Source organism: Ictidomys tridecemlineatus, chromosome 4 (assembly GCF_052094955.1).
Source record: "Ictidomys tridecemlineatus isolate mIctTri1 chromosome 4, mIctTri1.hap1, whole genome shotgun sequence".
In the NCBI taxonomy this organism is placed as follows: domain Eukaryota; kingdom Metazoa; phylum Chordata; class Mammalia; order Rodentia; family Sciuridae; genus Ictidomys; species Ictidomys tridecemlineatus.
This window is the reverse complement of record NC_135480.1, coordinates 13,071,566-13,098,274: the sequence shown is the minus strand read 5'-3', so window position 1 is coordinate 13,098,274 and position 26,709 is coordinate 13,071,566. Positions and strand designations below refer to the sequence as shown.

General features: G+C 39.3%; 2 protein-coding genes and 1 pseudogene across 2 annotated transcripts; 2 read left to right on the top strand and 1 right to left on the bottom strand.

Moving 5' to 3' along the window:
* Positions 1–5,175: 5,175 nt before the first annotated feature.
* On the bottom strand, positions 5,176–6,135 carry LOC101966630 (olfactory receptor 5AN6). Its single transcript, XM_005331655.2, has one exon. It carries the CDS (start codon positions 6,133–6,135, stop codon positions 5,194–5,196), a length of 942 nt encoding a protein of 313 aa, XP_005331712.1. The 3' UTR covers positions 5,176–5,193.
* A 9,392-nt stretch (positions 6,136–15,527) lies between these two features.
* Positions 15,528–17,092, top strand: LOC120883644 (olfactory receptor 5A1-like; annotated as a pseudogene).
* An 8,242-nt stretch (positions 17,093–25,334) lies between these two features.
* LOC144376729 (olfactory receptor 5AN1-like) lies at positions 25,335–26,396 on the top strand. Its single transcript, XM_078045005.1, has one exon. It carries the CDS (start codon positions 25,335–25,337, stop codon positions 26,280–26,282), a length of 948 nt encoding a protein of 315 aa, XP_077901131.1. The 3' UTR covers positions 26,283–26,396.
* The last annotated feature ends 313 nt before the right edge of the window (positions 26,397–26,709 follow it).

Below are 26,709 nucleotides of genomic sequence, written 5' to 3'. Positions count from 1 at the left end.
CAGTTATCCTTTTTTATATATATATTTATTTTTTAGTTGTAGTTTGGCACAATACCTTTATTTATTTATTTATTTATTTATTTATTTATTTATTTATTTATTTTTATGTGGTGCTGTGAATTGAACCCAGGGTCTCCAACATGCTAGGTGAGCACTCTACTGCTGAGTCACAACCCCAGCCCTAAAATAGGTATTTGATGAAAGGAAAAAGAATATAAAACTATATCCAGAGGGATACTCTGCCAGACTCTTCTACTAGGAAAGCCCCAGTGAAGAGCACTTAATTAAACACATAAGCAAGCTCAAAGAGGAGACTAAACTCAGATTTCCCAGCCTGGATTGAGAAATGGAATACAGCCCTGTTTTGTTAAATTCCAGTCACAGTAGTCACTGAATTTCTAAAGGTGGGCAATCAAGGGATTGATTGGTACTCATTCCAAGGACAGCCACCATTCTACAGTTTAGGACATAGAGTTCATCTTGCTAAGAGGAGTGTCCAATTCTTTCTTCCCTTTTGTTCCCTTGATGATGGTCTACAGATATTCTGGAAATTCAGAATTTAGTCTTGAGATGAATAGCAGACCAGTAGCTTGTGGCCCTATCAATTTAATGTAGGATAAGATTTTTCCATGACACAATTTAAAAGTGAAAATGTAACTAATTTCTTGCTTTTTTGGTATAATTTCTAATTTGAACCTCCATTCTATCTGATAAGAGAAAGTTTACATATTTGCCTTTATGTGTTAAGACTTCCAAGAGAAGTCACTAATTTTAGGATTTTTATCTTTTATTTCCAGTTTCTGAACATCTAAACCAGTCAGTTAAGATTTTCTCTTTCATTGGCTCCTTAATATTAATTCTAAAATCCAGAGCTGTGGAGTTCTACTGGTATTGGAGGGAATACTTTGACTTTTCAGATCTGCATTGTTTGGTATCCCACAACTCTACCACACAGTTCTTAAGCAGAACCTACCTTTGACTACTGGCACCTAGCTAGTTCCAGCCCTGTCCTTTGGCACCTGCTGAGCTGCCCATGGTTCTGATCACCTCTGGTTATTAATCTGCATGTTATTCTTCCTCTTCCTGACCATTTGGTTCTTTTCTCCACCAGCCCTTGAGATATATGGGAAACTCTTCAGTCCTCTTCCATGACTCTCTGTGGCCACAGAAAATTCAAGGTGACTTTCTCAGTCCTGGCTTTTCTTGCTGCCCTTGGACTCTACAGCTGCCACCTTAATGTAAATGTGGTAAATGGGGGAATTCCAGGAGCTCTGTGGCTTATTCATACCCTAGCAAGGAGCACATATTAGTGAGTGCTGCTTTGGGTTATCCAAAGATCTTCTGTATCTTTCTAGACCCTAAACTTAACCCCAAATTATTAAAGAACAAGGAACAAGACCCCCACTCTCCCCACAAAACATGCAAAATTTCCTAATTCACAGCCAGCTCTTGGCTTCCTATATTCTATGGGGAGGAGAGTCTTGATTTGATTCTATTAAGTTTATCACCTGGTGAATCTTTTTTGGTCTTATGCTTGAACCAAAGAATTTAAACTAAAAAGAAATGTTTATTTTCCAGCTCTCCTGTGACACCTTTCCCTAGAATATGAATGACTAACCTCTGACTTTCCACTTTAAGGAAAAGCTTTCAAAACTAAGCAAAGGAATTCAAAAACGCACAAAGGCATATAAGCACACAGGGAGTATCATCTGATATTATGCAAAAAGATGAGCACATGAAACTCAAATTGCAGGGAATCATTGATTTTAGAATTAGACTTCCCAGATTTTGACCTTGTTTGAATTACTTTTGTTGTTGTTGTTGTTGTTGTTGTTACTACTAGGGAATAAACTCAGGGGTGCTTACCTACTGAGCTATATCTCCAGCACTTTTTCATTTTTATTTTGAGACAGGGTCAAGATTGCCTTTAACTTGCAATCCTCCTTTCTCAGCCTCCCAAGTCACTGGGATTACAGGGTGCCCACCATGCCCAGCCTGTTGTATTACTTGTGAGCTATTAAACATTAGTATAATCACTTAAATTCTTTTGCCTCCAAATGCAAACATAATATTGAGCACATAATAGTAATGTATCTCTCAAGGGATTTTAAAGATTGAATAAGGACGCACAAAGCACAAATGCCTGGCATTTGTTAAAGGATCAAGACACATTATGTATTACCTATTATTGTTAATCTGTTATTACTAATAGGCAGATCTGGTATTTCATTCATATTCACTGGCATGACCACACTGATGTCTTACTGAGTCTTTCGTTCTGATGAGTTGGTGCTGATCTGGTGTCAAACAGTCAAGCAATCTCCAAGCAGCTGGGTCCTAACAGTTGCTAGACTGTCTTTCCGGAGCCAGCAGATTTAGGTGGTAAGGAGACAATGAGTGCAAATGGATTTTAGAGAGATTTACCATTTTGACTAGCATGAGTTTCGTGTTTGCCACAGTTCCTCCAGTCTCTCAAGTCCAGGGTGGTGAAGTAGAGCGGGATACGTGAGGATAACATGTGCACAGTTTAGGTTTGGATCACAGCTGAGGAACACTGACCTGAACATATCCCCAGCCTTAAAAATAATTGCTGGCAGCTGGCCCACCCTTCCCTCTAGAGAGACATTATCTTTATTATCTTGGAATGTAAGCAAATATTCTCTGTGGTGGAGATAGAGATGTCTCTATTTCCACCATCCTGACTATTTCTGAGAGAGAGAGAGCTTTCTCAAACATTACTGCCATTTGGTTATAAGAGAGGAAAGGAATTGTTTGAAAAATTGGCAGAATTTGCTTAGTAATCACAATAGTTAATTTTGAGTTTTTGTCCTTAAAATGAATTCTGGTCCCCTAGAGAAGTAGATGGCTACAATTTAAGGACCATATCACTTTTCTGAGACTACGTTTTGCAAAATTTAGTAGGTTTTCACATAAGCACTTCTCTAAAAAATTTTTTCAAGATAACTTTTATTGGTACATTATAATTGTACATAATAATGGGCTTTGTTATTACATATTTATATATTACATAAGCATTTCTGCTAGTTGTGACCTTAACTCTAAGCACCAGTTCTCTTAAGAGATCTTAATAATTTGTGACCCCAGAAGCACTAAGAATCCAGCTAGGTATGATGAATGGCACTCCATGCTTAATTCTCTCTTTCAACCCCAGTACAGATGGCATCTAATAGCCTTGGCTTCAGGCTGAAGCTAAGGGAGGTCTGAATGAGATCACTAACAGGTGTTAGTGCTAGAGACCTTAAATGAAATCTAGGCTCACAACTCCATCCTAACTTCCCTTGATAAAATCCTACCCAATAGCTGCAAATCAGCTCTTCTCCAAAAGAAATCCCCCTTTCATCTGCAAGCTGCTGAAGCTGGATTGTACTCCAGGGATATGGAGTATTAGAACTCCTCAAGCTGCAGTGTCTACTGATGTCAAAAAGCTTTTCTTGAAGTCCTTACCATGGGGACTTGGAATTTTCCTTTCTGAATACAGATGGGGTGGGGAGAATTTATAAAGTTTCTTTTATCAGAAGTAATCTCTTGGAAATTTCCACACATTCTGGCCACCTAAGATCATGCAAATTAGAATCTTTTTGGAAAATAAACAACAGAAGTCTGCTTTCTGTCTCAGCATCCTTTCTTTGGTTGATATTTTTAAATCTAACTCGCCATCATTTCCCTGTATATTATAGCAATGCCAAAAAAGATTACAAGGGAAACAACCAAATCAGGAGTCTTATACCTCCAGAGTTTTGATGTCTTATCGATAATTCTATCAGCCAAGTCTCACTTGTTAATTATTAGAAAAACAACTTTCTAATAGAGCTTTGTTCTACTAAACAAGCCAAACTTGTAAAATAAACACATCACTGCTGTCAGATGTGGTTGTGCATGCCAGAAAACCCAGCAACTTGGGAGGCTGTGGCAAGAGGATCGGAAGTTCAAGGCCAGCCTCAGCAACCTACTGAGGCCCCCAACGACTTAGTGAGACCCTGTGTCAAAATAAAAAATTAAAAGGGCTGGGATGTGGCTCAGTGGTTAAGCATCCAAATAAAATAAAATAACAATGCTGGAGTTATCAAAGTCAGGGGCTAGGCCACCGTACCATCACAGAGCCAGTATCTGATTCCCTTTTTCTGGTTCCATGGTAGAGATAATAAAATGGAGAAACAAAAATGTATAAAATATAAGGAATTGTCCAGGAAACCCTACCCAGCCAAATGGTCAACCAAAACTTAAACCTGGATGTGTTAAACATTTTTATCATGACAAATTTCTGTCTGTGTGAAATTAGCAAATCTTTTATCTGGTGCAGTTACTTTTGACCTGGATAAATCCACAAATGAAATTAATCCAAATGTTCCAGAGATAAAGGAATAAGTTAAATGTGAGAATTAACTTGCTTTAAAAAAGTGAATAAGGAGATAAATATATTTAACCTGATTTAAGTATCACACAAAGTATACGTGTATTGAGACATTATGTAATACACCATTAATAAATTCAATTTTATGTTTTTATGTATCCATTAAAATAAATTAAAACAATAAAATTTAAAAAGGAAGGAGGGAGGGGGGGAGAGAGGAAGGGAAAAAAGGAAGGAAAGAAAGAACAGAAAAGGAAAGAAAAAGAAAAGAAGAAAAAAAAAGAAAAATTTAAAAGATCAGCTAGTTCCTTTAGGTGCCAGGAGTAATCCCTGACCAGCAATCCCTGACCCACTTAAAATGAGATGCTATTTGGTCTTTCTTGTCTCCTGGCAACCTTGATTAGTACTAGCATCTCTGGTCCTAGAAATGCTGCCATGGTAGGTAGTGATGAGATATCACTAAAGTCAAGTGTCACACTGCCACAACAACTAGCTACAAAAATGCTTGTGTGTTCATACATGAACATACAACCAGTGAACTCTACATCATGGACAACCACAGAGTGGAATTCTAATTAAAATAAGTTAGTCCCATGCATATATAATATGTCAAAATACACTCCACTGTCATGTTAATATCTAAAAAGAACAAATTTTAAAAATGCTCATAAATACTTGTGGATTGCTCGGCCTATTGTTTATTTGGTCTCAACTGTACATTGAGCTTTCACATACTTCTTATACATGTGCCTGGCTTTCTACCAGTGCTGGGTTTGTATTAGGAGTATATAGCAACTGTACTTCTGAAATGAATCCCGTAATTAGTAGCACCAGATGAAACCCTTCTTCCATCTGCTTAGGGCCTCTTTGATTTCCTTGTTCCTCAGACTGTAGATCAATGGATTTAACATGGGGATGATGACAGTGTATAGGACTGACGCCAGTTTGTTCTGACTCAGGGAATCTCCCGAGTTGGGATACATGTAAACAAAGATACCTGAGCCAAAGAAAAGGATCACGACCGTCAGGTGAGAAGCACAGGTGTTGAAGGCCTTGGACCTGCCTTCAGCTGAAATGATCTTCAGTAGAGCGGCAACAATGTAACCGTAGGATACCACGATGACCAAGACGGATGTGAGCCCAAAGATCACTGTGAGCACAGAGGTCATGACTTGAAAGAAAAAGGTGTCAGAGCAAGAGAGGACCAATAATTGAGGCAGGTCACAAAAGAAGTGGTTGATGACATTTGGCCCACAGAAATGGAGCTGAAGCAAAGCACACAGTTGGATAAAAGAGCCAAAGAACCCAGCAATGCAAGATCCTGCCACCATCTGCACACAGAGGGTGGGGGACATGATGGCTGTGTACAGCAGGGGATTGCAGATGGCGGCATATCGATCGTAAGCCATGGCTGCCAGAAGACAGCACTCAGTCAGACCCAGGCTGGAGAAGAAGAAGTACTGCATGGTGCACCCCAGAAAGGAGATGGAGCTATGCTTCTGGAAGAAGCCAGAGAGCATCTTGGGGGCTATCGTGGAAACGTAGCAGATATCCAGAAAGGACAGGTTGCTGAGGAAGAAATACATGGGTGTATGTAGGTGGGCGTCCATCCTGATGAGTGTGATGAGGCTCACATTCCAGGACATGGTCATCAGGTAGATCCCTAGGAATACTGAAAAGAGGGCAATGGTGAGCTTTGGAAACTCAGAGAATCCCAAGAGAATGAACTTCGTAATTGTTGTATGGTTCCTTCCTTCTGTCATAGCGTTGGTGGTCCCAAGATCTGCAGGGACAGAAGAGAACAAATCCCTAAGTCAGTTGTTATCCCAACTTCTATTGAGATAAACCACCTTATCTCCACACAGAGCTCATAAGAAAGAGCAATGCTGAGCGTTTGGGGGAAATTACCCTGGTTAACTCTGCCTCTAAGTGACTACAGTGGTTGTGTCAATTTTCCCACATGTGAAAGGGGATAATTACACTTGTTATTATTAACTATCAGGCTTTTATTAGGACAAAGGAAAGTATAACAATATTTGGAAGGTCCCTTAAAAATATGTTTTAGAAATTGCAGAGTGTTATTAATGGCATTATAATCCCTGCTTATAGTTCAGTGAGTAAGAGCATGGGTCTAGTTGTCACACAGCTGTCACTTGAATGCGGCTCTTCTACCTATGAGCTATGACTCAGGAAAAGTTATCTAATGTCTTCGTGCCCTAGTTATGTATCTGCAAAGTAGTAAGAGTAAAATTGATCTTCTAAATTCATTTCATATTAAACTATTTCAGGTATGTACAGTACCTACCATGTATTTCACATGAAGTGGTGTTGTTACAGGATATCTTTATAATATAGTTTGAAGCACTCTTGGTTTGCGGAAAAAAAAAATTAAATTTAAAAGTTCAAAGGATCATATAACACTCTGTAATTAAAAGAGATTAAATTAAAAGTCAACAAGTCGATAATCAGAAAAATCATATTTGGAAACTACGTATTTCTAAATTACTCAGAAGCCCAAAGAATAAGTTATAATGGAAATTACAGAATATTTGTAACTTAAATATAATGAAGAATACAATCTGTCAAATCTTGTGGATTTAACTAAAGATGTATTTAGAAAAAAAGTCATATTAAATAACTATTAAAAAAGAATAAAACAGTTGGGTGTGGTAGTGTACACCTGTAATCCCAGCGTTTTGGGAGGCTGAAGCAAGAGGATCGAAAGTTTAAAACCATCCTCACCAAAACCGAGGGACTAAGAAACTCAGTGAGACCCTGTCTCCAAAAAAAAAAAAAAAAAAATACAAAATAGGGTTGGGGATGTGGCTCAGTGGTGGAGTCCCCTGAGTTCCATCCCCCCCTCACCTGGTACCAAAAGAGAGAGAGAGAGAGAGAGAGAGAGAATTTAAAAAATGATGGATGTGAGCATTATCCTTAGTTAGGAAAGAATACAAATAAACAAAATAAATAGAAGGAATTTTAAAACAATACAAGAACATCAAAAGGTGATTCTTTGATGTGTGAAACTGAGCAAAAGAAGATAAATTTTTAAAGAATGAGGAGGGGGACATAATTTTAGACGACAAAGACACTAAAACAAAAATATATCCTAAATAATTTTAAGCTAATAAATTTTAAAATTTAAACAAAAAGTAAAGGGACTGGGGTGTAACTCAGTGGTAGAGCACCTGCCTGACATATGTAAGGCACTGGGTTCTAGCCTCAGCACAGCATAAAAACTAAATAAGTAAAATAAAGGTAAGATAACTAGATAGTAAACATCACTAGAAAAATCAAACTTGCCCAAACTGATTCAAATGGGAAGAAGAACCTACATTCTTTATTGGAAGTATATTGTGTCCTTAATGGTAGAAATATTCAACCCTTATTCTAAAGGGGCCAAGCGAGAAATAAAGCTCACCAACATGTTTTATTAATATTTGCTTTAAAGTTTCTATACAGGATAATGAATGGATAAAAACAATCGAATTTAAAAATCTACTCCCCAAGAAGAACAGGAAGGAGTTCAGTGGATTAGACAAAGGGGAGTGAAGGGAAGGGAGAGGGATAGGAAAAGGAGAGACAGTGGAATGGATCCGACTTAACTTCAAATAGGAGCTCACCACAGTGCGTCTCACGATTGTGTACATCCACAAGACTGGGATCCTAATTAGAGTAAGATATACTCCATGTTTCTCTGTATATGTCCAAATTGACTCTACTGCATGTATAATTTAAAAGAACAAATAAAAATTTAAAAAAATTTTTAAAGATCAATTCATTGAGTCTAATTAAACATTCACACATGCATGCATGGATACTGCAAGTTGTCCCATCATCAGGTGTATCCACAGGACACTGATTTTTACATTTATTTTTTAAGTGAACTGTAGATTCATTAAAAAGGGATCCATGGAGTGGAGGAAGTGGAGTGCTGGGGACTGAATCGGAGTGGGTTGTGTTCCATACTTGGGTGAGAATGTCAGGGTGTGCCCTGGTATTGCATATAACTAAAATCGATTTTTAAAAAATCAATTCCATATCTAAATTCCAGCAAAAAAAAAATAATATATAAAACATTTTACAAACAGAACCTGAAATACTTTTGACAAAAGTCAAGAAATACCCAGATGATTAAAAACACAGGGCTGGGGCTCTAGCTCAGTGGCAGAGTGCTTGCCTCGCATGTGTGAGGCACTGGGTTCGATCCTTAGCACTGCATAAAAAACGAAACAAATAAAAGCATGCTGTCCATCTACAACTATAAAAAAAATTAAAAAAAATATTTACCTCTAAGAAAATGTCACAGGATTATTTCATTTCCTTCTGCTACTGTATTTCAGAGTAAGCAAATCTTTTGATGACCTCTAATTAATTAAATTAATTACTGAGAAAGAGAGCACATTTGGTGTCACCACTTACTGTGATTCCTGGCAAACTCCTGCATTTCTATGCACCTGTGTTGCTCCATCTGTCAAAGAAGGATCAAGGGCTTTTGTGGGGACTTCTTTAATCATGGCATGTAAGGCATGCAAGTAGGAAGTGCGTGAGGTTTATTGGGTGGATAACGAATAATAATGACTCTATCCTAGAACAGATTTCCAGTTAAAAATCCCTTACAGGGAAAAAGGGGACAATTTGGTGGTGAACGCATTGGTTTCCACAGTCCAGCTGTCAGAGAAGGTCCACGCCCTCTGTCAGCACTTTCCCCACTGGCTAAGGTTTGAAATTCCATGGGGAAATTTTTTCAGCTCAACTGTCTGAGTTTCTATTGAAATTAGTATTATCTCGTTGAGGCAGGGAAGAGGGATTGTGGATTTTCTGAAAAAAAAATAGGTGTTGAGCCTGGATGTCTGGCATCTTTGGGTTGAGGGCATATAAGGGCAGGGTCACACGGAAAGAAGGAAAATAGAGAGAAAGGGTTTCAGGAGTGATCTTGCCCATCCATTCTGACTTTACCCACCCAGATATTTGGGCAGTGTTGGCTCTGACAGCTGTGCCTTGGAGAGGTCTGGGAGGCACTGTGGGTTCGGCTGCCTTCTCCAGGGCAGAGTTGTAGTCCCCAGACGTGCTTAGGGTCCTCTCAGAAACCAGAAGCCACAAACCTCATAATCTGAGCATCCAGCCTATACTTTGAGTCCTGGCTCCTACTGGCCATAGCTGCCAGAGATGTGTTTCCAACTAAAGATTGTCTTAAATGTTTCCTTGGGTTTCAGTGTGGAGAGGGAAGAGGCAATTAGCGGAGGCTCCTATTCAGTTAATTATTCTCAAGAGTGATGGTGGCAGAAAACAAATGGATAAATGTTGCCAGAGGACTCCATTATCATGAGCCCCTGTTGGCCCAATGGAATCAAGGTCCAATTTTCCTTTGCAGACTTTATAATCATGTCCTCTGGTAGGGATTCTCAAGTCAAGGTGACCATATCACTTATTATCCAAACTGGATACCTTTGGGCATGAAAAGGGGAGTTGTTAATAATTGTGCTAAGACAACAAGCAAAAAGAAGCCTAAAGCAGGATTGTCTAAGACAATGCAGGTAACAGGGTTTCCCCAGATTTCAAGGTTTTCTAAAAACTGCTGTTGATTTTGGCTTTAGTCACGTACCTGCTCATTCTCTGGAGAGACTTGTTTGCAGTTGAGTTCTGGCTCCATCAATAACAAGCAATGTGACTTTGATTGCTTTCCTCCATCTCACTCGACCTGTTTCTTAATCAGTAAGATTCGATAAAGAACAACCACCTCATATGGTCGTGGTGATTTGATAAGATAATACCTGTGCACTGTGCCATTGCCTAAAAGCACTAAATATATGCTAACAATTTTATTATCACTACTATGTCATTGTTTTAATTTCTACATTTTTTTTCTGTCCATAGCTTTTTACAAAAGCTAGGGTGATTTCATAGGTGTGATTATTCCATCTTTACATTTTTATTGACATGTGACTATTATGCATACTAATGGGACACACTGTGGTATTTCAACACGTGCACACAACATGCCCTAATCAAGTCCGAGTAATTAGCATTTTTCTCTTTGTCGTTTCTTTATGTTTGAATCATCTGAGCTCCTCTCCTCTGGCCCTTCATAGAATGTATAATAGGCTATTGTCAACTCTAGTTATCTCCTTGGGCTATGAAACTCCAGAACCTAATTTTTCTAATTGGGTTTTTATATCCATTGTCCTAACTCTGTGTATCCTCCTTCCTGGCACAATTTCCAGGCTGTATCTGGACCTGACTCATCTCGTCATGCTCTATGTTCACCTATTTTTTTTCTGAAATGGCAAGATTTAATTTTTATTAACACATTGATTTATATGTTACTGGAATTCAGTGCGACATTTCCACGTGTGCATCCAGAATGCATTGATCATATCCTACAACTTCTTCTCCACCTTTATCCCTGACTCCTCCCTGGGACCCTTCTCAGTCCCTAGTAATCACTATTACACTTCAGGCTGACTTTTTTTTTTATAGTTACATATTGAAAGAGGACATATGTTGTTTATCTCATTGTATCTGCTTTACTTCATTGAACAAGATGTCTTCCAGTTCTATCCATTTTGCTGCAAATAACAGAATTTCATTTTTCTTTATGGCTGAATAATGTATCCCACTGTGTTCACACAGCATAGATTCTTGATCCATCTACCTGTTGGTGAGCATTCAGGCTTATTCTATATCTCAGCTGTCGTGAGTGGTGCTCATATTTGATGTATGATGTCATGGTTTAGATAGGAAGAGTCCCCCAAAGACTCATGTATCTAAGGCTTGGTCCCCAGTGCAGCAGTGATTAGTAGTGGAGTTTTGGGGAGTGGTTGGATCATGAGGATTCAGTAGGTTAATCCATTGGTAGCTGAATGGAATACTGGAAGGCAGTGGAAACCCCATAAGGTGAAACCTGGATGAAAGAACAAGGTCACATGGGACATGCTGTAGAAAGGTATTTATTGTCCCTAGCCCCTGTTTCTTTCTCTGCTTCCCAGATGCCCTGAGCTGAGCAGCTTTCCTACTCCATGCTCTTCTACCATGGTGTTTCTGCCTTGGAGCCCGTTGACCATTCACTGAAACCACTGAAACTGTGAGCCAAAATAAACCTTTCTTCCTCTCAGTTGTTTTTCTCAGTTATTTGTTACAGCAATAAAAAGCTGACTAATACATACGATTTGCAAACACTTTCTTCTGACCTGTGGATTATTTCTTCACTCTTGTTTCCTTTGCTGTGCAGAACGTGTTTAGTTTGGTGCAACACCATTTACCAATTTTTGCTTTGCTTCCTTTGCTTTTTTGAATTCCAGCCACAAAACCCCTGGGTTTTCTTCTAGTTTCAGAGTTCAGGGTCTTATATTAAGATCCACTTTACTTTTAAAATTTTTTTTAAATTTATTTTAATTATTTATACATGACAATAGAATGCACTTATGCACTTTGATATATCATACATAGATGAGAAATAATTTCATTTTTCTGAGTGTAGGTATTTCAGAATCATATTGGTCATGTAGTCACATACATGCATACAGTAATAATATCTGTTTCATTCTACTATCTTTCCTATCCTCATATCCCTTCCCATCACTTCCCTCTACCTAATCTAAGGTAACGCTATTCTTCCCTGGTGCCCCCCCACACACATCTTATTGTGAATTAGCATCCGCATATTAGAGAAAACATTCAACCTTTGGTTTTGTGGGATTGGCTTATTTCGCTTAGCATGATATTTTACAACTTCAACTATTTACTGGAAAATGCCATAATTTCACTCTTCTTTAAAGCTGAGAAATATTCCATTGAGTATATATACCACATTTTCTTTATCCATTCATCTATTGAGGGGCACCTAGATTGGTTCCATAGTCTAGATATTGTGAATTGAGCTGCTATAAACATTGATATGGATGTGTCACTATAGTATGCTGATTTTAAGTCCTTTGGGTATAAACCAAGGAGTGGGATAGCTGGATCAAATGGTGGTTCCATTCCCAGTTTTCTGAGGAGTCTCCATACTGCTTTCCATAGTAGTTGTACCAATTTTCAGTCCCGCCAGCAATATATGAGTGTACCTTTTTCACCACATCTTCACCAACAAAATTTATTGTTACCTATATAAATTCAAGTTTCAATCTACATGTGGATATTAAGGTTTTCTAGCACTATTTGTTGAATAGGCTAATATATGTTTTCTGGTACCCTGTTGAGAATCATCTGGCTATAGAGGCATGGATCTTCTATTCTTTTCCTTTGGTCTATGTGAATGTTTTATGACAATAGTATTCTGTTTTGTTACTATGGCTCTGTAGTGTCTTAAAACTAGATGTTGAGATGCCCCCAGATTTGCTCTTCTTACTCAAGATGGTCTTGACTATTTGGAGTCATTCATGAGTTTGTATAAATTCTAGGATTCCTTTTTATAATTATGTGAAGAATGTTATTGGTATTTTGATAGCAATTTCATTAAATCCATAGATTCCTTTGGGGAATATGGCTATTTTGACTATATTAATTCTTCCCATCCGTGAACTGGGGAGGTTTTTCAACCTTTTAGTATCTTCTTCAACTTCTTCAGTGTTCAAGATTGCTTTTACCATTTGCGGTATTCTGAATTTGAGGATTATTTTTCCCTTTTTTGTTTGAAGAATGATAAGGAATTTGGGTAGGAATTCAATTGAATCTGTAGATCACTTGGGGAAGGATGAACATTTTTTCACAATATTAATCCTTTCTGATTCGTGAATAGGGGATATTGTTCCATATGTCTGTATTACCTTAATTTCTTTTATCAATGTTTTATAGCTTTAAATGTACAGATCTTTTATTTCCTTTGTTAAATTTACCCATAGATAAGCCCCAGGCCCTATAAACCAAAGAGCTGCTGGTATAAGTCCTGGCATTCAAAGGTCAGAGAACCTAGACTTCTGAAGTCGAGGGGAAGTGAAAGAAGGACATCTCAGCTCCAAAACAGAGAGGTGAGGGGAGAGAAAGAGGGGGGTGAAGGGACTGGGGGGAGGAGGGAGAATGCAAATACAAAACAAAAGAGCTCAGAGTCTTTGGAAAACCTGGCCCTAATTCTAAAAATCTGGAACAAGTAAGGCTTTCATAAAAATATTGTTTATAGACATGTTTCTATAACACAGTAGATTATACATTCTCAGAAAGCACTAAAAATACTAGATGAAATATAAAACATATTTTTTTATGACTTCGTCAGTGAGAAAGCAAATAAATCCCTGGATGCAGAGATGACAAGAAAGCACAGACCCAAGAGGGTAGAGAACTGGTTTTCCGTTTCCCAGGAGGGATTTAGTAAATGCTGTGGCCTGAGGCCTGAATTCTAATGGAACACATTTGAGGGATAGAAGAAAAAGTATGTGACATTAGAAGGCAACCCCATGACATTAAAAAGTTACTTCTGAAAGGTGACAACCTCAGGGGACAACCTGGGAAAGAAGAGACAGTGATATGCAAAATTCTCAGCCTCAGTTTGGGAGACAGAGAAGAAGCTTAAAAAGATCTTTTCTTATTATTATTAGGTACTGAGGATTGAACACAGAGCTGCTTTACCACTGAGGTACATCCCCATCCCTTTTTATTCTTTATTTTGAGATAGGGTATAACAAAGTCACTTAAGACCTGCTGAATTGCTGAGGCTGGCCTCAAACTTATGATCCTCCTGCTTCAGCCTCCTGAGTCTTTGGGATTAGAGGCATGTACAGTCACAGTGTATCCCTAATTATTCTTAACCCCAAACATTTACTTATTTATATATATAATCTACCCATTTGTACTATTGTAGTTCTGAAAAAAATCCAAGTCACAATATCTTTTTAAAAGGAACCTGGGTTAGTATTAACCCCAAGGTACCTGACAGAAATAACAAACAGTATTCTTGGAGGAACTCATTTTAAACCCAAATCTCCATGAGTCATGAAGATAAAGTCTGTAGGAATCTTATGACCAACATCACTCAACATACAAGTGAACAGGGCACCTTGAACAATAATCAGCAATAATGAGACTGCAGAATTAGACTTGCAAAACTAGTTATTTTAATTATTATGTATTGATAACTTTGATAAGCATATTTATCATGTTTAAAGAAAGGATGCTATTGAAAGTGAGGTGAAAGGAAAGGAGACCATCAAAACTGGCTATTTACAAAAAGAACAAAATGAAACCTCTAGAAGAGAAACAAAACCTTATGACTGAAATTCGAAACTCAATGGAAGATTAAATAGCCTGACAATTAACATGACTTGTAATAGAATCAATTTACTGGAAGAAATGATTATAAACATTAGGCAGAACACAGTAGAAAAATTTTAAAAGAATAGATTTTTTCAGTGATGTTGAAGATAAAGAAGATCCAACAAATGTGTAACTGGCGTTCCAGAGACACGTAATAGAAATACAGAAGCAGTTTTCAGCATACTAATGTTGTGGCTGGTAGAGAGTCCATGGGACTGACCTAGAGACCATGACAGCTGCAACCTCTTGGTGTCAGCATGCAGTGTCTGATGCATGCATGTTGCTCTGGTTATTTTCCATTTGGTCTGAACACTTGGTGTTTTACTTTCCTGAACTGCCCTCAACATGAAAAAGAAAAAAGAACTCCCCAAATCCTGCCTCCGTTTTCAAATCCCCATGTAAGTACCTAAACATCCTCACCTTTTACATGGCTTCAAGTCATCACCCTTGGAGAAGAAGTCTTTAACCTTGAACCCAGGGCACTGAACCACTGAGCCACATTCCCCAGCCCTTTTCTATATTTTATTAGAGACAAGTTCTCACGAAGTCGTTCAGGGCCTCACTAAATTGCCGAGGCTGGGTTTGAACTTGAGATCTTCCTGAATCAGCCTCCGAGTCACTGGGATCACAGGTGTGTGCTACCATGTCCAGCCCCAAAAGATTTTTAAAGTATCACTGAGCCAAACACAATCAAGAATCATTAAACAATTTATCTCACAAATACCTCTGGCTTAAGAAAAGACAGATATCCACCTACAAATAAGGGCTCATGATGGCTCCTCCCTCCTCTCTTATGTAATATCACAGCAGAAGTCTAGAGTCACTATGTTAGCTCCATCACATTCATGTACAAACTGCTTCATGGTGAGTTCTCACCAATCATTTAGTCCGACAGAGCTCCAGCACTATGAAAGCAGAAAGACTGGTACGGAATCGTCAACATTCCCTGAGTGTAGATTAATACAATATAGATTAATACAAGGTTAGCTTTCCAGAGATTCTTAAAGGCTTCTATTCAACCATCCCAGATGTTCATGTGAGGCCCAGCACAAGTCTTCAAACTTCTCCAGCCATGCCTAATCACCCTGCTTCACCACCTAGAAAGACGACAGTATTTCATTGATTTATCCTATCTCCACAGTCTCATCTATTTCCAGAACCTGTCAAGGGATAATATGAGGCTAATACATTTTAAAAGATTTCACGCAAATGAATTCCATTTCATGTCTCTTGTTCCCCAAGAGAGAATGATATTGGTCCAAGAGAATTTTTCAGTGAAGGTGGATGATTGGAAGGCTCACGTTAAGTCAACCTGGATGATTCCAGATCGTACATAAAAGCTGACTGACTGAAAAAAAAAATGAAAGTTTTTCTTTTCCTTTTTGGGAATAAAACATATCCTTCTCACCTTTTTTTTTTCAGCAGATATCATCAAGTAAATCTATAGAAGGTGCTGGAAACCACCCCTCTGTAGACAAGTGGGTCCTCCTGGGACTCTCAGATGAAAAAGAACTACAGCTCATCCTCTCTCTAATGTTTAGGGTATTTGCTTGTGTTTAGGATCTGTCACCTGGGTCATATCGTCCTCATCAGGATGCACTGCCGCCTGAACATACTGTGGACTTTTTCTCAGTTTCCTGTCCTTCATAGACATCTGCTATTCTTCCTCCATTGTCCTGAGGAGGACATTGTCTGATGCTTTCAGACTTCTTAAAAGATGAGAAAACAATTTCTCTCCTGGCCTGTGCCACTCAGTACTTTGTCGTGCCCTGGATGGCTATGGCTGAGTGCTGTCTCGTGGCCACCATGGCCTAGGACAGATGTGTCGCCATTGGTGGCCCTTTGCAGTACTCAGCCTTCATGGCCCCAGGCCTGTGTCAGAAGAGGGTTGCTGGGGTCTGTGACAGTGGTTTCCTTAGCAGCTGAGTTCAAACATCTCCTTGCTTTCATCTCTACTACTGTGGGCCAAATATTATTCAACATTCTTCTGTGACATTCCTCAGATGACCCTCTTGTCTTGCTCTGATCCCTTCATCAGCCAACTGATTCTTTTTCTGGCAGCTGTTTCTGTAGGTTTGGGTTCTTTCCTTCTCACCCTGTTGTCCTGTGGCTTCATTGCAGCCTCCATCTTGGAAATATCCTCATTCAAAGGCTGTGCCAAGGCCCTCGATACTTGTGCCTCCCACCTGGCAACGGTGACACTCTTCCATGGCACAGCCCTCTCTGTGTACATGCACCACAGCTCTAGCCACAGCACAAAGCAGGACAAGGTGCTGTCAGTCTTCTGTGTCATCCTCATCCCCATGTGGAACCCTCTGATTTGCAGCCTGAGGAACAAGGAGATCCAAGAGGCCCTCACGAGGGTCATAAAGAAAGTAGCAAGAGTAACCGAGGGCAGGTATGACGGTCCCTAAGAGGACAACAGAGGTAAGAAAATTCATGAGCCCCTTTGTAGGTCACAGAAATAGTTAGATGGAGGCAAGTGACAACTTGGCTTCTCTAATTCCTGGTGTCATTGTGATTGTTGGCCTCCAAATGACTCCTTGAAAGGCAGTGTCACTGACATTGAACGCAGTGTCACTGACATTGAACACAGTGACATTTGAAAAGACAGTATCCTCCATGAGCCCAAGGATGCTTTCAGACTTCTTAAAAGAGGGAAAACTATTTTCTCTCATTGCCTATGCATTGAATTCTTTGATTAGAACCAGGGTGAATAAAATCCTAAATGTTATTACATTTTCGAGAACAGATTATGTTTGAGAGATATTACATGTGAAGAAGTGACAAGAAGCCAGGATGCCTCACGTAGACTATTCTTTTCTTCACGACTTTATGACTCTGATTTGTAATTCTTAATCATTTACTTGTGTTGTAATAGAATTAAAATGGTATAACATGTAAAATAAATATATGAAGATTAAAAACAAGTTGAAAAGGAATATTTTATGATTTTCATCTAAAACTGAAACATAGAAAGAGTGAATGACTTAGAGAGAGACATGAGGAAAGGGGCAGTTGTGGTGGGGGGTGAGCAGTGTTTGTCTCCCCAAATAACCTTGTTCCTTCCACCTCAGCCCTTTGGACTATGGAATGAATGAATTGTGAAAAAAGGAAAGGTATGACAGAGCCATGGCACAGGCCTCTAATCCCAGGGGCTTGGGAGTCTGAGGCAGGAGGATCACAAGTCCAAAGCCATCCTCAGCAACCTAGTGAGACCCTGTCTCAAAAAATAAAAAGGGCTGGGTATGTGGCTCCATGCCTCTGGGTTCAATCCTTAGTACCAAAAAAAAAAAATGAGGGGGACAGGGTAATTAGAAGGCAGGGGGGCACTTTTAAGGTCAAGAGTTGGAAGATTTCTTGAGTCTAGAAAGAAACCAAACTCAGAAATTTCTAGGCATAAGTGGGTCTGGAGCATGCTCCATGGTAGGTTCCCAGAGACCATGCTAGACCTCAGAAAGATGGCTGTCGAGGTGTGACCAGGAGGCAGAACCTAAGTCCCAGAGACTGAGCCTCCAGGGGAATACAGAGCCTTCAGTCTGACAGGGGAGCAGCAGATTAATCAGATGCTGGGGTGCCCATGTTCATCTAGAAAGTTTTAGAAGAATCTTATTTTACCGTACCTTTTGTATTTTGATGAGCACATTAGAGTCATATATCATAGTGGGGTTCATTTTGACATAATCATGCCTGCATGGATATAATTTGCTCCATTTCAGTCCCCAGTACTTCTTCTTTTCCTCCCTCTCCTCCCCCTTTCCTCTTTCTCCTACTCATCCAGTTTTCTATTCATCTATTGTTTTTTAATTGGCACTTTATTAATACATATATAAAGGTAAAATTCACTGTGTATATTCATATGTGTACCTAGCATAATTTGGTCAATTTCATTCTGCAGTGCCTCTTTTCCCATCCCTCCTCCCTCACCCTCAATCCTCTTCCTCTACTTTACTGATCTCCCAAAAAATTTTTAAATTTTTTTAGGTTCTTAGTTTTGATGGACACAGTACATTTATTTTATTTATTTATTTTTGCGTGGTACTGAGGATTGAACCCAGTGGCTCATACATGTGAGGCAAGCATTCTGCCACCGAGCCACAATCCCTGCTGTCCCCAAATTTTCATGGGATATCCTGCTATATTTTTCCTTATTTTGCTGTAGCTTCCACATAGGAGAGAAAATATTCAACCCTTGACTGAGTCTGGTTTTGTTTTAGTCAGCTTTTTTGCTGTGACCAAAAGACCCTACAAGAACACTTTTAGGGGAGGAAATGTTTATTATGTAAGGGCTCATGGTTTCAGAGGTCTCAGTCCATGGACAGCACGCTCCATTCCTTGGGGCTCCAGACGAGGCAGTACATCATGGCGGAAGAGTTTGGTGGAGTGAAGTGGATCACATGATGACCAGGAAGCAGAGAGAGACAGAGAGACTCTACCCTCCAGATACAAAATATATACCTCAAAGGCACACCACCAATACCCCATCTCCTCCAGCCACACCCTACCTGCCTTCAATTACCACTTAGTTAATCCCATTAGGGAATCAACTCAGTCAGGTTAAGGCTCTCATCATCCAATCGTTTCTCCTCTAAACCTTCTTGTATTTTCTTGAACATGAACTTTTGGGGGACCCCTCACAACCAAACCACAACATGATGTTTCACTTAGCATGATGTTCTCCAGTTCCATCTATTTACCAGCAAATGACATAATTTCATTCTTTTCTTATAACGTATTGAACACATTTATTAATCTTCATGTTTTTACATTTTATGCATTTCCAAAAATTATGAAATTGTATCATATTTTTTATTTTTCTTTTTAGTTATACATGACAGTAGAGTATATTTTGACATATTTATACATTTGCTGGAAGATGGATGGATCTGGAGACTGTTATGCTAAGTGAAAGAAGCCAATGCCAAAAAAATCAAAGGTAGAATGTTCTCTCTGACTTGTGGACACTAACACATAATAAATAAGGGAGAAAGGGGAAGAAGGAATGGGGGATAGAAAACAGGAAAGATAGTGGAATGAATCTGACTTAACTTTCCTATGTGCACATATGAATATCCCACAATGAATCTCCACATCATGTGCAAGCACAAATCTGGGTTCGTAATTAGAATATGATGTACTCCATGTTCGTATAAATATGTCAAGTTTTTGTTCCTCTTTATAGCTGAGTAAAACTCCATTGTGTAAACATACCACATTTTATTTACCTCTTTGTCTATTGACTACCACCTGGGCTTGTTCCATAACATGGTTATTGTAAATTTCTATAAACATTGATGTGGCTGTATCCATATAGTATGCTGATTTTGGATCTTTTGGATAAATAAATATCCAGGAGTGGGATAGCTGGATCATATGGTGATTCCATTTCTAATCTTCTGAGGAAATGCCAGAAGACTTCTAAATGAAACAAATAGATTCAGCAAAGTAGCAGGACACAAGATCAACATATAAAAATCAATAGCTTTCCTAGACTCCAATAATGAATCTATTGAGAAATAAATCAGTAAAAACCATGCCATTTACCAAAACCTCAATAGAAGTAAATATTTGGAAATGAATCTAAAAATAATTCTAAACAGATATTTCTTCAGACCAGAGTTTATGAACTAAGGTTCAGACATGAAACATTAATACAATACTTTATGATTCATGTAGCTACATCACATAGGATTAATCTTTTTCTTTTCCCACCTGATGTTAGCAGATGAAAAATTACCCCCATTTTACAGACAGAAAATTTGGGCATATTGATGCCATAACTTATTGAGGCCATAACATATTGAAGCCATGCTCTTTACCAGGTATGAAACAATACATGTGTCTCACAATATCATGTTGTACAGATTCAATGTATAAAATAAAAGTTGAAAAAAAAGAAGCTATTCAGTTTAAAGGACTAAACATTTTAAACTATTATCAGGGGAAAAATATATATTAACCCAATAACAAGACTTAAATTATTAACTAGTTGTCCTCACCAATCTCTTTCTCTTTATAAGTAATATTGGCTGAAATAGAGAAAATCAACAATGGACCTTGACCAAAACATCTCATTATTGACAGTAACTGTCAAGACATATGACATTCCTCCATCCTGCTCAAAATCTCCTCCAAAAAGAAACCACAACATTTGTAGGAATGATCTTAGGTAAATATACTAATAAAGGATTTTAAGGGTTAGAAATGCAACATAACATGTAGGAAGGATCTCCAAACCAGAGCACAAATGTTGTATGTGACACTAATAAATAGAAGGCATACTGAATACGACATGCTCAAAGTGCTTTGGCATCTTTAACTTCCTCTATCAGAACTACTCTATGAATAACCTACTACTACTGTCAGCCCCGTTTCATAGATGAAAATACCGAGGTGTGTAGAGGTTCATTTGTCCAAGATCACACCACCAGCAAGGGGCAGAGCCAGACTTCAACCCAAATTATGTAATACCAATTATGACCAAGATAAGTTATGTCTCTATCATTAATTAGTACTTGTGTATTCCTTGATTTTCTCACATATGCATAGGAAATAATACCAAGTCTGACTTAACAGGACTACTGCAGTGATTGATTTAGGTCTGGTGTTTGAGGAAATGTGTAGGTGTGTGTGTGTCCACAGAAAATAAAAACATTTTGTCTTTATACCTGTACTTTGGATAATAATGATCATCACATGCCACCATAATTAATAATCCCCTACCTCCTCCCTTCCCCTCCGACCCCTCTGCCCTATTCCTCCCATGGTCCCCCTCCTTATCCCACTATGTATCAGCCTCCTTATAACAAAGAAAACATTTGGCATTTTTTTTGGTGCGAATATATTGTGTATACAATCAGAGATATGAAAAATTGTGCTCTTTATGGGTAATAAGAAGTGTAATGCATTCCACTGTCATATATAAATAAAAAATAAAAATGTTTTGTTAACACAGAAGTACATGCACATCTAATTTATTGTTATTATGCTGCTGTTGCCACCTAACTGTGCCACCCAGGGAAAATCTCTTAACATCCTTGACCTCAGGTTCTTCATCTCTAAGTGGAGAGTTGGGGACAATCCCCATGTCCTCTGCCACTTAAATTTCTCCAATGTCAGGGGAATAGAAGTTACAATTGTCAGACTATGATGTACTCCCACAGGGAAGTAAGGAACTGATCCACCTGGCAAAGAAGAACATGAAATCAACAAAGGAGAAAACTCCATGATAACCATGACCCCAGAGAGCGAGGACCGGCAATGCCTTCTCCTCTAATTGGCTTCTCTCCGCTCACCTCTGCTCTCAGGGGCACGTTGAAGAGGATCCCTCGTGTGGCCACTCACTCGCTGTGCGTGGAGGGCCAGGTTCATGGCCTACAGCACCCAGCCAGGAGTGCAACGGGCCCACTCAGAAAGGTCTTTGGAGAAGAAAGAGGCAGTGACAACCTTACACAAGAACTGTCTTCCTGGGGGACCTGAGTCAAGGTCAGAGGGTAAGACTTGGAGCAGTAGATTCCGTGCTTGTCTTGAGGTCCGTGTGGTTTAGAGGAGGCCCCACATGGAGCAAGGTATAATTAGTCTTTCCCACTCTTCACCTCCCCCCCGTCCCTCACGTCCTCACCCTGCACTTAAGGTTCTTTCTCTGTATCTTTCTCCTTAGCCAGATTTTCTGCCCTTCAGTGAAAAGAACGATCTCAAACCTGAAATTTCAGATATTACTCTGGGGGGGAGGGGGGAGTGTTGAATTCTGGTGGATGTGACCTTAAATTCTGCCACTTTCTGGTTTTGCTCTTGTAAAATGAGGATAATGAGAACATCTAAGTATAAATAAGGCAATTCCCATGAAGTCTCACAGTCATTGACACTAAATCAAAATTAATAATTTAGAGTTCCTGGAGAACTTCCTAAGATCAAAACATGCTTATCTACTATGTTTCCCTATTTTCTCCACCCGAGAACCCTTTTCATTTCAGTTTTACACTTCAGGATTTTGCTTTTGAAATAATAATAATTAAAGTCATTCCCACTTAAAGGTACAGATTGATTCATAACTGCCGAGCAGTAAGAGACACAGTGTTAACGACATCCCAGTTACTCAGGGGAATTTCATTAGGCCCTCTGAAATCTTCCAATAGCTCTCCATGGCCAGCTTTGCTGAACCTGGGGGTCTGCAGACACTAGCAGGGGCATCACAGATATTGAAGATGCCTTCTCTAGGCACGAACAGTGTTGATCTAAATGTCCCCCTTGTTTTACTTAGATCAGTCTTCATTCAGGCACATTCCTGGCCTTATCTGATTTTGAAAAATTTTGTAAAATTCCTCGCACATCTTCTCAGACTGAGCTTGACTTTATTAGATCAGAACTGGAAACGGTCTTAGCTGTCTACGTGCATCTGGGAAAATTCCTAACCAATATTTATGTCAGACAGCTTTCCTTCTCCAGTCATCCTGAGAGTTAGCGAATACTTGCAAATCATTTATCCAAAAACGTGAGTACACTCAATTATTTTTTTTAATTTCCTCAAGTTCACCAAATTGTTAACAAGATTCATTTTCAGGACAAATTTTATCATAAGTAAGAAAAACATTTCTCAGCTCCTCATTTTTTCCTGGGAACTGGGAGTTAACAGAATACACTTCAGTGTAGCTCATCATATGAACAGTGCAGTAAAGAACATGGTGAAATTCAGTGCAGGTGATGGATCTCCAATTTGATTTATTTTCATTGAATTGAACAATTTTGTGGGTGTCTGGGAGACGTTGTATGTGCCAGTTTATGATTTCAAAATATTTTCATTGAATTTAATTCATCTTGTATAAAATATGTGAAAACTTAAGTTGAAATCACCCTATTCTGTAACAGAAAAATCTCCAAGTTTATAGAATAATAATGGAAATTAAAATAAGATACTCTTCATTTCACACTGAACTCTGAGTAAAAGAAATATTTACTAATGTAATCAATATTCAGTTATACAAATGCTTAGTGTACCTGATGCTTAGTGTTGAGTAGTGAAACTCACTAGTCTGTGCAATGTGTCTAGCCAGTGCTGTCTGCTCCAGGGTACTTGGTGGTAGTGGGACATGAATGTGGCAGTGGGAATTTGCAATCCAGCTAGGTAGAAATGACATGGTAAAACAGGATAGAAAAAGATAGAAGTATTTCTTAACAGTATTCTTGAGTCTGGGCTTAGAGATCACCTAATTAAGGAAATTGTTTTATCAAGAGCTCCTCAATACTTTAGTATTATCAGATCCTTGCTTTTTCCTCTTTTATGGAGACAAGTGATACTGGAGATGATATAATTTATAACATTTATTGAGCTCTTATTGTGTTAATCTCTTTATACCATACAGCTCATGCAGTAATATTATGAGGTGGTAAGTATCATTAGATCTCTGTATGCATGAGACACCTGAGACACACACATGAGAGGGATTGTAAAAAACAAATTGGGTCCAGAAATGTAGAAATATTTGGAGGGCTCATCAATGCTGTGAATGTACCTTCCTTAGGCACATTATGATTCTGCTTCCCAAAAGCCAAAATTTTCTAAAATTGTGACAGTCTTTGGGGCCAGAGTGCTCTGTGCTCTCCTCCTTGGAGCACATGTGAAGGCTGCCCTGGAGGGTTTCTTAAATAACATTTTGGGATCCACATGCTTATTCCCCAACAAAGCTCATCAGAAGTATAAATTAGATATTATGTTCCAGGCCAGTTAGGATATTGCATTAAATGTATTCATAGGAAAACTTTCATAACTTCTTATAACAGGGTATGTTGCAAGCCATCCTTGAGCTGCGTGTGTGAGCTATGCACATTTGAGAATATGAGGGGACTGTGGCATTGCGCACTGATTGGGCTTTGTGACATGAGTGTGGCTTTCCTCTCGCTCTGCATGTGATCCCACACAGCATCTGAGATGGGTGTGACATTCCAAGATGTCAATTAATCTGATGACCATAAAACATCACAAAGCAAGACTCCACCTTTCAAAACCCTATCTCTTGCCTTATTTGGGTGGAATATTCTATTGAATGTCTTTTCCCTAATAAATAGAGGGGTTCTGGGTGCGCTCTCTCTTGCTCCCTATCCAGCTCTGCCCAGCGTGGAGCTGACCCTTAAGCTCCTGCCCTCCTTCTTAGAAACTCATGTTCTTGTTTTGCATGCTTTCTTCGAATTTTTCTCAGTTTATTGCTGCATCCAGCTCCTTTGAACCAACTCATCTCACCAGCCCACCCAGCTGGCGGGAAGGGTAAAGATTTTTCTTAGGGGTAGAAGAAGAAAATTTTTTTTTAAATCTAACAAAATGACAATTCGGGACAGAACACTGTTTCACCTTGTTTTGGAAAGATACCACTTATGCTTTCAGGATTATGGAGCAGTAGTCGTAGAATGCATTATCAGAGGGATTTTGAAAATATTTTATTCCAATCAGTGGTCTCTACTTCATACTTGTCCATCACAGACTTTGGAGGGCACTTTTGTGGACGTTGCCAGTGAAATTTCTAAATATCTTTTTTTAATTCTCGTGAACTCCATGAATTACTTGGAAACCTGAAATACTGAACTGTTCTTGTTGACAATGTGAGAAGAAAAGCTGAAGCCTTTCCCAGAAGGATGGGGAAGCATGTCCCTATGAAAACGGTAATGCTGTGCTTCCTCCCGAGTCACCCCCACATTCTCTTATCCCCTTTCTCATACCAGGAGCATGGAGGCAATGACTGGGGGAAGAAATGTCACAGAGATCACCCAGTTCATCCTCCTAGGATTCTCAGATTTCCCCAGAATCACAGCAGTGCTCTTTGTGATGTTCCTGCTGACCTACATGATGACCTTGACCTGGAACCTGTCCCTCATGGTTTTAATAAGGATGGATTCCCACCTCCACACTCCCATGTACTTCTTCCTCAGCAATCTGTCCTTCATCGATCTCTGCTACGTCACCTCCACAGTCCCCAAGTTGCTGTCCAACTTCTTCCAGGAGCAGCAAACCATCAGCTTTGTGGGCTGCATTGTTCAGTACTTCTTCTTCTCCACCATGGGGCTGAGCGAATCCTGTCTCATGACCGCCATGGCTTACGACCGGTACGCTGCCATCTGTAGCCCTCTGCTCTACTCTTCCATCATGTCACCCTCCCTCTGTGCTCGCATGGTGCTGGCAACTTACACAGCCGGACTCACAGGTTCTTTTTCCCAAATATGCTCTCTGCTTCAGCTCCACTTCTGTGGGCCTAACGTCATCAGCCACTTCTTCTGTGACATGCCCCAGCTGTTGAAACTCTCCTGCACTGACACCTTCTTCGTGCAAGTCCTGACTGCTATACTAACCATGCTCTTTGGGATAGCCAACGTCCTACTGATCATGATATCCTATGGCTATATTGTCATGTCCATCATGAGGATCGCGTCTGCCAAAGGCAGGTCCAAGGCGTTCAACACCTGCGCTTCTCACCTCACCGCGGTCTCCCTCTTCTACACATCAAGCATCTTTGTCTATTTGAGTTCAAGTTCTGGTGGCTCCTCCAACTTTGACAGATTTGCCTCCGTCTTCTACACCGTGGTGATTCCCATGCTGAATCCCTTGATTTACAGTCTGAGGAACAAAGAAATCAAAGACGCCTTGAAGAGGCTGCAGAAAAAGATAGGCTACTGCTGAGGACGCAGGTCCGGAGGTCAAATTCAATGAAAGTATAAATTCTCACAGACGACATCCCCAGACACCCACAAAATTGTTTATGTCAGATTGTGCACACTTGGATAGATTGATGTAAGCAGGCCACACTGCCTTTACATATCATCTTTGGAGTTCTTGCTCGATTCTCTCAATTCTGATGAGAGTCATATGGATCATTCTATTTTAGGTAAAGACTTAAGTGGAAAGATATTTGGAGATTTTTGTCAAATCATCCTCAAGTTTACAGTTGAAAAGGGTTGAGAGAAAGGGGAATTGTAGAAGCTCTGAGAGATTGTAAAGTTCACAGCATGCCAACACCACAGTCCAAGGTGACTAAAGGACATGCCGTAGCCCTTGCAAGCTTAAGAATGTGCTTAGAAGCACTGCTCTTTTAAAATGTATTAAAATG

Excerpts from the sequence above, each read along its gene's own strand:
- LOC101966630 (XM_005331655.2), bottom strand. The coding sequence starts at position 6,135 with ATGACAGAAGGAAGGAACCATACAACAATTACGAAGTTCATTCTCTTG.
- LOC144376729 (XM_078045005.1), top strand. The coding sequence starts at position 25,335 with ATGGAGGCAATGACTGGGGGAAGAAATGTCACAGAGATCACCCAGTTC.